The 12,280-nt window shown below is 37.8% G+C and overlaps 1 protein-coding gene across 1 annotated transcript in view; it reads left to right on the forward strand.

The window, feature by feature from the left end:
• Positions 1-6,525: 6,525 nt before the first annotated feature.
• The window catches only part of Glcci1 (glucocorticoid induced 1), a gene marked incomplete at its 5' end in the record, with an annotated part of 52,307 nt that continues 46,552 nt past the window's right edge, over positions 6,526-12,280 (forward strand). Inside the window, 1 exon segment of the mRNA XM_013516043.1 lies at positions 6,526-6,677. Within this exon segment, the coding sequence (XP_013371497.1) occupies positions 6,657-6,677 (21 nt within the window).

Consider the following 12,280-nt stretch of genomic DNA (forward strand, 5'->3'; position numbering starts at 1 on the left):
CCTTAAACTTGCAGCAGTCCTTCCTCAGCCTCCTGAGTGCTGGGATTACAGGCATGTACCATCATGGCCTGGCTTTCTTCCTTGAGTTGACTCATTGATTATTCAAGAGTGTATTGTTTAATGTCCATGTGTTTGCATAATTTCTGTGGTTTTTTTTGCCAGTGATTTCCAGTTTCATTGTAACATGATATGATAATGTATATAAGATAATTTTGATTCTTTAGTATTTACTTAAGCATACTTTATGGACTAGTATGTGGTCTATTTTGGAGAAAGTTTCTTTTCCAGCTGAAAAGAATGTGTATTCTGCTATTGTTTGGTGGAACACTCCGTAGGTCTCTATTAAGTCCATTTGTCCAGAGGTTAGGTTCAACTCTGATACTTCTTTGTTGTTTTTTTTTGTGTAGTTGATTTATTTGTGACAGTGGAGCATTGAGGTCTCTGTTGATGTTTAACTGATCTTTCATGTATAGTAATGTTTGTTTTATGAAGTTGGGTATGCTGGTGTAACACACCCATAAACACACACCCACACACACACACCCACACACACACACCCACACACACACACATAATCATCTGTTAATCACTTCTTTTTAAATTCTCCCCTTAACCAATATGTTGTGACCTTTTTTTCCTCTTTTGATCAGATCTGGCCTGAAATGCACATTGTCTGAAAATAGGATAGCTACTCCTGCTTGTTTTGAGGGTCCCTTTATGTGGAATACTGCTTTCCATCCTTTCATTTTCAGTGTATGATTTTTTTTTTATTATTATATGATGTATTTCTTACATTTGCAACACCACTGGGTTTTGCTGTTTGATCGAGTCTGCCAATTTGTGTCTTATAATTGGGGAACTGACACTGTTCACATCAAAAGTTATTATGTAAAATATTGACATTCCTGTCATTGCATTATTTTTATCTTGTTTATTCCAGTTTTTTTATTGTTTTTTCCTCTTTTGCTTAACTGCTCACCTTGGGTTGTGTATTCACTCCCTTAGACTTGCTTTTTGGCATTGTTGGTTTCATTGTCTTTTTCAGGATATCTTTGAGAATGTTTTGTAGCGCTGGTTTGGTGGTCCTGAATTTCTTACAGTTCCTTTTGTCATGGAAACATGTATTTCTCAATTTTGAAAGATAGCTGTGCAAGATATATCAGTTTGGTTTGAAGTTGTTTTCTTTTAGGTATTGAAACACTTCACTCCAGACTCTCCTGGCCTTTAACATTTGTGTTCAAAAGTCTGCTATAATGTCCTTGTGTTGAGTTTCTGTGGTTTTTACTATGATGTGTTGTGGGGAACATGGTTTTTTGGGGTTCTATATGTCTCGCTTATCTGTATGTTAATTTCCCACCTACATTTGGAAGATTTTCTACTAGTTTTTATTTTCTTGCCTTTTTTTGGAGACAGGGTCTTGTTATATAGCCCAGGCTGGCCTCAGACTCAGCAGTCCTCTTGGCTCAGCCTCCCAAGTGCTGGGTTTAGGTGTGTGTCACCACACCTGGCCTTCTGTCATTTCTGAAAACAAGTTTTGTATGCCTTTTGTCTTGTCTTTTTTCTGCTTTTTTGCATATTCCAGTTAACCTTAGATTAGTTTCCTTTAGTCATCTAGCGGCTGTTCGATTCATTTCCATGTTCTCTTGTTATTTTTAAGGTATCTGAGTACAAGATCACCTGAATCAGCCCTATCTTTTAGTTCCGACCCTCTGTCCTCAAAGTTGTTTTATCTTATGAATTTCTGTTTTGTATCTTTTCATGGGCTCTAATTCTTTGATAAACTGGTCATTCATGTTTTATGTCCTATTGTTAAACCCGCCTATTTTTTTTTAGTTAATTTTAAAAATAAAAGAAGGAAAACATTAACAGACATCCATTTACCACCTAGTTTATTAGTGTGTTCTGTAAGTTCACTTTATCGTTTTGTTAAGTCCATTATCCAGTTATATCATCTTTGAGTTCACTAAGCATCGTATTGACCCTTTGTTTTCTTTTTCTTTGTTTATCATTTTGTGTAATTAAGCTGTTTGGTGTCAGTTTCCTTTCCATCTATGCCCTGTGGATGAGCTTTGGGAGACTTGGAAGTGTTTGGAGGCATTTTGTTATTGTCTCACGTTTTTATCGTGTTGTGTGCATGCTGTGGTTTGTGGGCTGATTATAGTTGACTTTGTTGCTAGTGTGGAAATTTTTTTAGTTAATGTTTGTTTTTCACTGGTGCACTATAAATATGGCAAACTATAGATCTTTGCCTCTGTCCTAAGAGCTGACCACTTCCATTAATTTGGAAAGATGGTAGAATGTAATTGGTGCAGCACCCAGTTCTTTCTAAATGAACAATATGGTTGACACAAAGATAAACCAGTTATTTGCATATAGTAAACAAAGTAATAGCAACTACTCTGTGACCCTGGCAATAGCAACAAAATCAACAACAATAATAATTAAAGAAAAACTTGATATTAATATACCATAAGAACCAATAAAAGTTACCAGGTAACCATAGAAAAGAGATCTATAATTATAACATAGACAGACAAACAACATAATGACATCCAGTAAATACCAACTAAATGTACATCTCTACTGCCATTGACAATACAAGAGAATTTAACAATAATAGCACAGAGATCTAAAAATTAATAAAGCTATAGATTAATAAAGCTTAATAGTTAAATCTAAAGATTGTATAAGTGTCTAAACTTCTAAAGATTAATAAAGCTCAGTGGTTATACTAGTAAAGATGGAGGTGTATGGAATGGGAAAATCAAAGATGTAAAATTTGAAAAGTAAAGCAAAGGAAGACAAGAAGGATGAGAGAAGAGATAAAGGATCCTATTAAGTAAAAGAAAATAAGTTGAATTAGATAAGAGAATAAACAAGAAGAAGGAGAAAAAGAACAAAACAAAGGAAAAAATAAAAAGCAGAAAAAAATACAAAAGGAAAAAAAAAACCCAAGCCCCCAAAAAAAAGGGTTAAAAAAAAATGAGTCAAAAAATAATTTCTCTTGGGCTGGGGATATAGGTCAGTGGCTCAAGTCCCTGACTAGCAAGTGCAAGGTCATGAGTTCAATTCTCAGTACCAAAAAAAAAAAAAACCAAAAAACAATTTCTCCTTGTTCTTGAATGAGTAGTTCATTTCCAGGAACTGCAGTTTTCAGATCTTTCTGCTCTGTATTTGCTCCTGTTTCTTGCTTAAATCTGGCTAAAAACAGCCAGTTGCACACATGCCACAAGGGCTGCCTTTAAATTTTCTCTGCCATATCAGTTTGTTTGCTACCTTTAAATTCAGCCTCCCACAAAGTCTTAGGACATGAGCACAATTTCTTGCCAGTTTATAACACCCATGACCTTGAGTCCAATTTCGTATCTTTGTTCTTGACTAAAACCTCAAGAGCCTGGCCGTTACTGTCCACATTCTTATCAGCGTTCTGGTCTTCTGAGCTCCAACCAGAATCATCTATCAAGTTCTGCATACAATATTCTAGGACCTTTCTAGCCCACATCACCATTCCTTTCCAGACTCCTACAAGCCATTTCCAGAGGCTTCTGAACTATATGACCAGGTGTAGCTGCAGCAGTGACTCCACTGCTCCAGTACTAAATTTCTGTCTTAACCAGCATTCCCACTGCTGGTGCAAAATATTTGACACCTGCAACTTAGAAGTAGAAGGGTTTACTTTTGGCTCATGGTGTCAGTGTATGGTTGGTTGACTTTAAGCAGAAATGTGGTGAAAGGGTAGAGCAGAGTTGCTCATGGCTTGGCCAAGAAGCAGAGCACAGGAGAGGAGCACCAGGGGAAGATGCACCCTCTACAGAAATGTCGCCAGAGCCCCTCATCCTCCTGGGCCCACCTCCTAAAAGCACATTTAGCTTTGAACAGCTTGGGATTAATCCACTGATGAACATAATGCCTGTGATTGCTGTCACCTCTCCAGTAAGTTTTATAATTATTGTGAACCAGCACACTGGCTAATCTGTAGATGAAATTTAGCTCTCAATTTCAGGTGCTTTATCTTAGTGGTTTTCACAGAGAAGTAAAGAGATCTTGAGGTGCATAAGGCAATAGAATTCCTTTGTTTTTAAAACATGTTATGCATATAAATTTCTACTTCTTCCTTTATAATACACATGATATTTTAGCAACATCGTATAGATCCAGTTTATAAGTAACTACACATTTTGCTCCATGCCAAGATGTTTACCTATTGGAATATTTAGTCAAAATAACTTGCAGGTTATAGTTCTAACAAAGGGTGTCTAATTGTAGAGATTGGCAGTAAGGGGAAAGATGTGATAGGCAAAGGTCTAATGATTTAAAATACAAGAAAAAGTGATTATAGATTAAAGTATTGTTATATATAGTTAGCAAGGGACTCATTTAGAGATTGTTCAGCTATTTAACTCAGCATAGACGTAAAATTATTATTGCTTACATAAGAAGAGTTTTAATGGCAAATAGACAGTACACAACTTTTCAGATAGTTTAGATAGGCACAAGTTTTTCACATATAAAGGCTTCTGTTTTTCTAGTTATAGCTGACCTTTACATAGTCCTTTTTCATTCATGGGCAACTTCTATAAACGTTGCTCTATCTTTTAGGTGACAATTATTTTTGTGTTTTATTTCTTCTTTGTAGAGGGAATATAAAGCGACTTCTAAATCATTTAAACGTACTACTGTAAATCAGATTGTAGGAGATATGTTAACTTTGTTTTTCAGAGTTCCTAAAAGTAATAGGGATTTCTTTTATAACCAGGAAAATGGTTTTAAAGAATTAATATAAATACCTTGTAGTACTAAACTAAGGGCAGTTTACGTATCTTCCCAGTTACCTGTGAAGAAAAGAGAAGGTGTATGGTAGAGCAGAGGGAAAAAACCTTAATAAAATGGAAAACGAGTAGCAAGAAAAATGATAATTTAGATCAAATTTGTTATAAAAATAAATGAGCCATATAAAACTCACTTTTTCATCAAAGGCTAACTAAAAAGTATAGCTGTGTGCTGTCTATAAGAGATACAGGTAGAAATAGTGATTCAAAGAACTTCAGAAAGAAAGCCAAGCCATACAAGGCAAATTTCAACAGAAAAAAAAAAAAGTAGAAGGGAATCATAATGTTCAGTTTGACAAAAGTTAAAAGTAAGGAACAAATGGGGGCAATGATGTTGATGGTGCATGGGAGACATGATGATGTGAAGACCTATGTTTACCAAACTAACAGGAATTAAAATGGTCAGAAAGTCTCAAGAAACAGAAAACTTTTAGAACTCAGTAATAGCTTAGGGATTTTAGATCACTTTTCTCAGTGACAGATCAAGCTATTGTTTGGTTTTCTGTATTTCTAATTTATTTAGTTGATGTATAAGACAAGGAACTATATATTTTTAAAACTGTATCTTCTTGATTATTAAAAGACTGAGTCTTGGAAACCGGTAACTCACTGAACTTTATTATTTTATTATGTGGTACACAGTAGTAAATTTCTTGGCATGGACATGTGGAAAATCTTTTATAGTTTCTTTATGGATTCGGTGTTCATTGTGATAATTTTAATTTTTAACAGATAATTATGCTACTCATGTGGAGAAAAGAAGTAAATTGTTAGGAGCAGATTGAGTGAACTAGGTAGGATGTCCAGGGAGTTTGGTTCCTTTTTACCTCTGGCTCTCTTTAGAAGCTACCTTTCACTGTCCAGTTTAGTCCCTCTGCTCTTCAAATTCTTCATCAGCAGTTGAGGAACTTGAGTGAAATAGAAAGACCTTTATCCTTGTTATTTTTGTGTACCTGTGAATAAATTCATTAGGTTCTAAACATCGACTGCCTTTCGGTCTGTAGGTCTGAAATCATGCTCTCATAGGGCAGAGTGACAAGTGCAGGGATACCATGAAAGCAGAGGGGCGTGAATGTGTCTTGAACAGAGAAGGAAGGAGAGGAATGCAGTTGGGAAGCTTTCATAGAAGCAGTCTGGACATCTGAGCAGGTCTTCAAGATGAATAAGGAAAGAGAGAGTTCTAGACTGATGGAATAGAAGGTACAGAGGCAGAGATGGTACGCTTTACTTCTGAGATATAGGGCAGCAAAACTGTAAGAGTGTTTTATGTCATATGAAAGAATCTGAGCTTTAAAGTTAAAGTCAGTGACTAGCCATGGAAATGTTTTTCTAGCAGGGATTGGGTGAGGTGCCGTAAGATTTAGTTGAAATGGATTTGGAAATAGCAGTTATTAAACTGGCAGCTCATGAGTCATGTGGGGTCCTAATTAAAATAATGGCTGAGAGAGATGTAGCTTTTAGTATAGGTCTCTAAAATGGATGGGTTCCAAGGGTGTATAAAGACGCAGAAAGTGTGTGCAAGATTTGTTACATGAATATATTTCCTTTGAGAAAGACTCTGTAAATTTCCTCAGATCATGGAACAGGCATATCAGGGTAAATATATATGGTAGAGAATCTGGAAGGAGAGCATTTACAATCTGGGAAGTTTAATTTTAAAATTTAACTTCTAATCTATTTTTTTTTCCACTTACAGTGGACAGGCCAAAATCTCAGCAAGTTCGAAGTTCTAGTACAATAAGGCGGACTTCGTCTTTGGATACGATCACAGGACCTTACCTCACAGGGCAGTGGCCTCGGGATCCTCATGTTCACTACCCTTCATGCATGAAAGATAAAGCTACTCAGGTAAAATTAGCAAATCACAGTCAGCTTTATTAGCCTTCAGTTTCTCTGTTTTGATTACGATAAAGAAAAAAGAATGTAATTAAAATGTTTCCTGGATTTGAAATATGAAACAAGAAATCCACTGCTTTGAATATACTGTCTAGTCATTGTATTTTTGTCTTTTTAGAAGTTCAATAAATAACTGTTCAATAAATAAGAAGAACTGTTCAATAAATAACATATCAGTCTATATAGTAAATGGCTTTAGAGACTTACATTGTAGTTTTAAGATTTGTTTTCCAGTAGAAATTAAAATAATGACTAGTAGTCATATTTTTTTCTTTCCGGTACTGGGAATCGAACTCACGACCTGGTGCTTGCCAGGCAGGCACTGTGCCGCTAAGCTAAATCCCCAGCCCCTGACTAGTAGTCATATTAAAGATAGAAGTATTTAACTCATGGCTAACAAAATTTATATTGAAGTTTGTTTTTGTTTTGTTTTTCTCTGTGCAAAGCTAAGACTGAAAACTCAGAGATTTAAAAAATGTACTGTTTCTTGCACTTTCCCTATTTATGGAGGAATCCCTAAACATTGAACTTGAAAAAGCTTTTCTCTCATATCACAAAACCATCTGACAATATCTTTATTGATAATTATGTGAGTTCTTGACCATATCTTCATCAGTATTTTTTCCATATTGTGAAGAATGTTAAAAATATAAGAGATGGTATTTGGACTTAAAGAATCTGCAGTATTATTTATGAAGATAAGATGTAAATTTATACAATTGATAATAGAAGACGGTATATACCTTACTATTAGATGAATGGAACATGTAAGTGAACACAAGGGCTGTTCAAAAGAACATTTTGGACGTTATAGGCTTAGAAGTAGAAGGACTAGAGTTTACTGTTCTCTCTCCCCCTCCCCCTCCCTCTCTCTCCGCCTGTCTCTCTTGAGACAGGGTCTTGCTGTGCACGTCGAGGCTGGCCCTGAACTCACTGTGTAGTCCAGGAAGGCCTCAAACTCACAGCGATCCTCCAGTGCTGGGATTATAAGCTTGTGCCACCACACCGAGCTCTCATCTGTAATTCCTAAGGGAAGCTTAAAATCCTGTAATGAGCTCCTTCTTTGTGGAAGATTTTATCAATTCTGTCTTTGTAATATTCTGCACTGGCAGTCTTTTGCTTTCCATTCTTCTTTTACTGAGGAAAAAAATAAATTCGATAGGGCAAGTGGTGCAATTCTCAAGTTGAAAAAATAGCAAAACTTAGAGATGTGGGCCTAGACATTTAGAGAGAGCTAAACACAGATCATTGGGAACCGTCTCTGTGGAGGAGCTGGACTGCCAGATGTGATCAGATGTAGAAGATAAAGAACATCCAGGGACCCAGAACTTAGTTTTTAGAAAGGTGTACAAGTGAGAAAGAACTAACTTATTGAACTAGGAGTAAGAGGGAAGGTGGAATTAACACTTATTAACTGGGTACCATATACTGTTCATTTTATAACTTGTGTTTTAATTATCGCAAGAATATTGCAGTGGTACTTACATGCAGAAGTAGAAACTGAAGAAGTTACTTACCGGGGAATCACGTAGCTAGAAAATGTTGAAACCAGATTACTAACATCAGTCATATATATCTCACCTAATGCAGTAACTGCTACCATACTAAAAATAGTAGCTCTTCTTTTTTATTACAAAAAATATAAAATTCACAACAGAACCTTTTATGGACCATCTATTTTACGCAGATACCATCAGAAACGTTACAGCGTCTTATTCATCTTAAACGACAATAAAAACTCTGAGAAAGAAGAGACGCCAGAAGGCATGACTGAGAGACAGGCAGAGAACGAGATCAAAAGTCTGGGACTTGAACTGGATGACTATAGCCTTAGAAGCCAAATGGAGAAATTGTTCTATGAAAGGAAAAATTCTTGACAGTATCAGGTGCTGCAGAGAGAGGTTGCAGAGCATAAGGCTTGGATTTAAGAATGAAGGCATACTCTCGTAGAGAGTGCGGTGGTAATGCTGTGATACAGTAGGGAAGCCTCGCTCGGGAGCTGGGAGTTAAGGAGCCATGAGACGGTAGAAGAAAAGTGCTGAATAGGTTTCTTAAACAGATGACTCGATCTGTGCAGTGTTGACAGTGAAACCCAACTCACGATACAGTTCAGTGACTATGATATTGGAAACTAAACATGACAAGTGCTGTAAACTCTTCAGGTTATTAGTATACACGGACAGGTCCACTTCTAGTATTTGAGAGGTGTGTGGCAAATGTGAAGACCCACATCGCACGTGGATATAAGTAAAACGAGCAAAACTAAGTGTGTATTTTGTTGTGCTACTCTGACAAATAAATAAGGTCCTTCCTATGGACCTAGAAGGTCAGGGTTGCAATAAGAATTCGTGGATTCTTCAGGGTTCTCTGCCAGGGTATTTCCACATGAGCAAAGTGTATTCCACTCTCAGAGCCTAAGCCCTGCTCCCTGCCTGTCCCACTCTGTTTTATACTTCGAGGTGCCTTGACGCATGCTTGCTGGCCCCTCCCCAAGTCTTCACAGTCGGTCTGTCTGTACCCTTCCAGGAAGTGAGAGCCAAGGAGTACTCCCTGTGTACCTTGGAGGCTTGGAAAGTCGCACTTTTTTTTATTTGTTTGGAAGGGAATTGGAGCTAGCATGAGTTGTCCGCAGTAAGGCGTGGGCTAACGGCTCCCAGTTCTCCTCACCCCTTAGGAGGGGGTGTAGTTAGAAATATTTATGGGCCTACTTTTTAAGATGAGGCTTAGAAAAATACATGATTGTGTCATTCGTTAAGTACGAACAAATTTGAACCCAGATTGGGTTGATTCCCAAGCTCTTGCCTTTTCTCCAGTTCTCTCATAGCAGCCGGTAACGCACGCCGCACTCAGCTTCAGGCTTGCCCCGGAAGCATAAGAAATGGCGCTGGCGTCAAGCATCTGTTAAGTTTAATTGAAGATGCAGGAGGGGGGAGATATGGGATGATTTTTTATGGTCATGACATCATTCTTGCTGGGTTAATTCTTGAGTTCTGGGGGAGAGTAGTAGTGTTTGCATATATTTGTGGGCATTGGTGAAGAGGTGTGTTCAGCCCGCTCAGGTATCAAACACAGGGTTGCCCCGGCTGGAGGGTGTCTTCAGTATTGTCCTTCTGTAGTTTTCCTTTCAGAGTGTTTCAGTTACCGTAATTATTGGAGGCTACAAGGGCAGTTCGTAATATTAATATATTTTTGTGTAGGCCTTTGCAAAAAGGAATAGGGCAGTGTTATAAAAAGACTGTGGACTTTGGGGACAGATTTTGTATTCAGAGCAATGCTTGCTATAAGGGAACTTTTAGGGGTGATGTAAACGTCGCATATCTTTTACAAAATATTATAAATCAGAAGTAAAAATTATATTGTACGACATGATGTGTTAGTATGAGGATGTATTGTGAAATGAGAAAATGAAGCTGCTCAACACATACATTTCCACCACGTATCGTTTTGTGGCAAGAACCTTTCAAATCTACTCTGTTAGCAATTTTCAAATACAGTCGTATATTGCTCAACAAGAGGACTATGATTCAGAGAAGGTGTTAGTAGGCAGTTCTGTCCTCATAGCGCACTTACACAAACCTGAGTGCTACAGCTCTCTCCATGGGCCTCTTGATAAAGACTCAGTAGGTTTATGAGGCTGCAGCTGACAGACTCTTTTACAGTAAACTTTTGTTTACTGCATACTGTATGGTTACTGCATACTGTATCTTTTTATTGTTACAGTATGCTGTTTTATAGCAAAATCTTATTTTTGTTTTGCTTTGTTTTTGAAGTTCTGGGGATTCAACCTCAGTCCTTGTGCATACTAGGTGAGTGCTCTGCTGCTGTGTGATATGTCAAACTCAACAATAATACACTTTTCATTAGCCAGGCATGGTGGCACATGCCTGTAATCCCAGCACTTGGGAGGCTGAGGCAGGAGGATTGTTGTGAATTCAAGACCAGCCTGGGCTATGAAGTGAGCTCAAGGCCAGCCTGAGCTGCATAGCGAGACCTTGTTTCAAAAAGACAAAAGAAAATTTAAAAATTAGCAATACACTTTTAAAATTCAATTTAAAAATTAAACCATCTACTCAGAAATCTTTGGTATAGATATGTCCCCATAAAGGCTTACCCCAGTTTCAAGTTTCATGTCTTTTAGTGGGATTGCTCACTGGTAGAATGCATACTTAGCATGTGTAGGGCCTTAATAGGACTTTTCCAGTTCTGTTGTGATTTTCATGGGGCCCTTGTTGTGTGTGTATGTACTTTGTCCTTGACCGAATGTCATCATGCAGTGCTTGTGCACATGCCCTGTAGCGCCTAATTCTAGTTACTATGTCGTACAGTAGACCTTTAAAGTTACTCGTCTGGTTGTTTCTGAAATTTTATGTCCTTTGACCAAGATCTCCGCAGTCCCTTCCCCCAGCCTCTGGTATCCACACTTTTACTTCTGTTTCTGTGAGTTAAGTGTTGTGTATCTGGATAGAAGTTTGGGTTGTAAGTGTGACTGTCTTCATCAGAATTTATCTAGGTTTATACTTGTACACTCTGTCATATAACTCTAAGCTTTAAAAACATGCAGTGTAAGTGAAAAGTCCTGAACTCTGAGATGTTTAGCAGTAGAATACGCTATTGTCTGGAACTCACTTTGAGATATAGAAAGAATCAAAACAGTTGAATGGATAAATGGATAGATATGTGGTGAAGCAAACATAAAAAATTATTTCGTAGAGAACGTTGTTCTATCAGTCAGGGTTTTACTGGAGAAACAGATATAACACAGGATGTACAGATTATAAGAAATTACAAGATAGGCTTATGACAGTCAGCCAGAGAGTTGTATGGCGAAGTGTGCAGAGGGTGTTCTGCACACTGAAGACCGAAGGAATCAGTCCAGGGTCTGGAGTTCACTGCAGAGTTCCGTGCAAGTCCGTACCAGGAGGCCGATGAGTCTACGATGGAAGGCTGAAGAATCAAAGGTGGAGGCCGAAGAGTCTGCACTAGAAGCCAGGAGACAAGTCCAAGCTGAAGGTGAAGACTGAAGCTCCTCCAAAAGGAATGGAAGTTCCTCTGTCCTTCTTCACTTCCCTTTTATATTATCTAGGTGATGAGCCACCCTAGGGTGGCTCCTCTACATCCTAGGGTGTAGAATTCTGGGCCAATTGCTGAACCAAGTTTAGTGATGCTTCTAAACTTCTCAAGTTGACGTAATCAATCAGCCACTACAGTTGTCTTCGTGGGTATTCACCAAGCAGGCTTGTTTGTTGTTTTTGTTTTTGCCATACTAAAACTGAGCCCAGACCCAAAGTCTTTGTGTGTTAGGCAAGTGCTCTACCACTGTTCATACCCCCAGTGTTTAACTGTTCTGTTAGAAATTTTTCTTAGAAAATGTTTAGAAAGATCGTGGCTCACTGAATGAGTTGCTATGTAACTCAGGCTTTATTTTCCTTTTTTGTAAAGTCAGCTTAGTGCCAGACTGAAGTCAGGCACAGTCAGTGCTCATTTGGAGGATTAAAAAATACGAGTTTTTTAATTAGTTTTCTTTAAAATGCATCTTGCCACGTTTCCCAGGCAGG

This window comes from Chinchilla lanigera, unplaced genomic scaffold (genome assembly GCF_000276665.1).
Source record: "Chinchilla lanigera isolate Chin_1 unplaced genomic scaffold, ChiLan1.0 scaffold00031, whole genome shotgun sequence".
Lineage (NCBI taxonomy): Eukaryota > Metazoa > Chordata > Mammalia > Rodentia > Chinchillidae > Chinchilla > Chinchilla lanigera.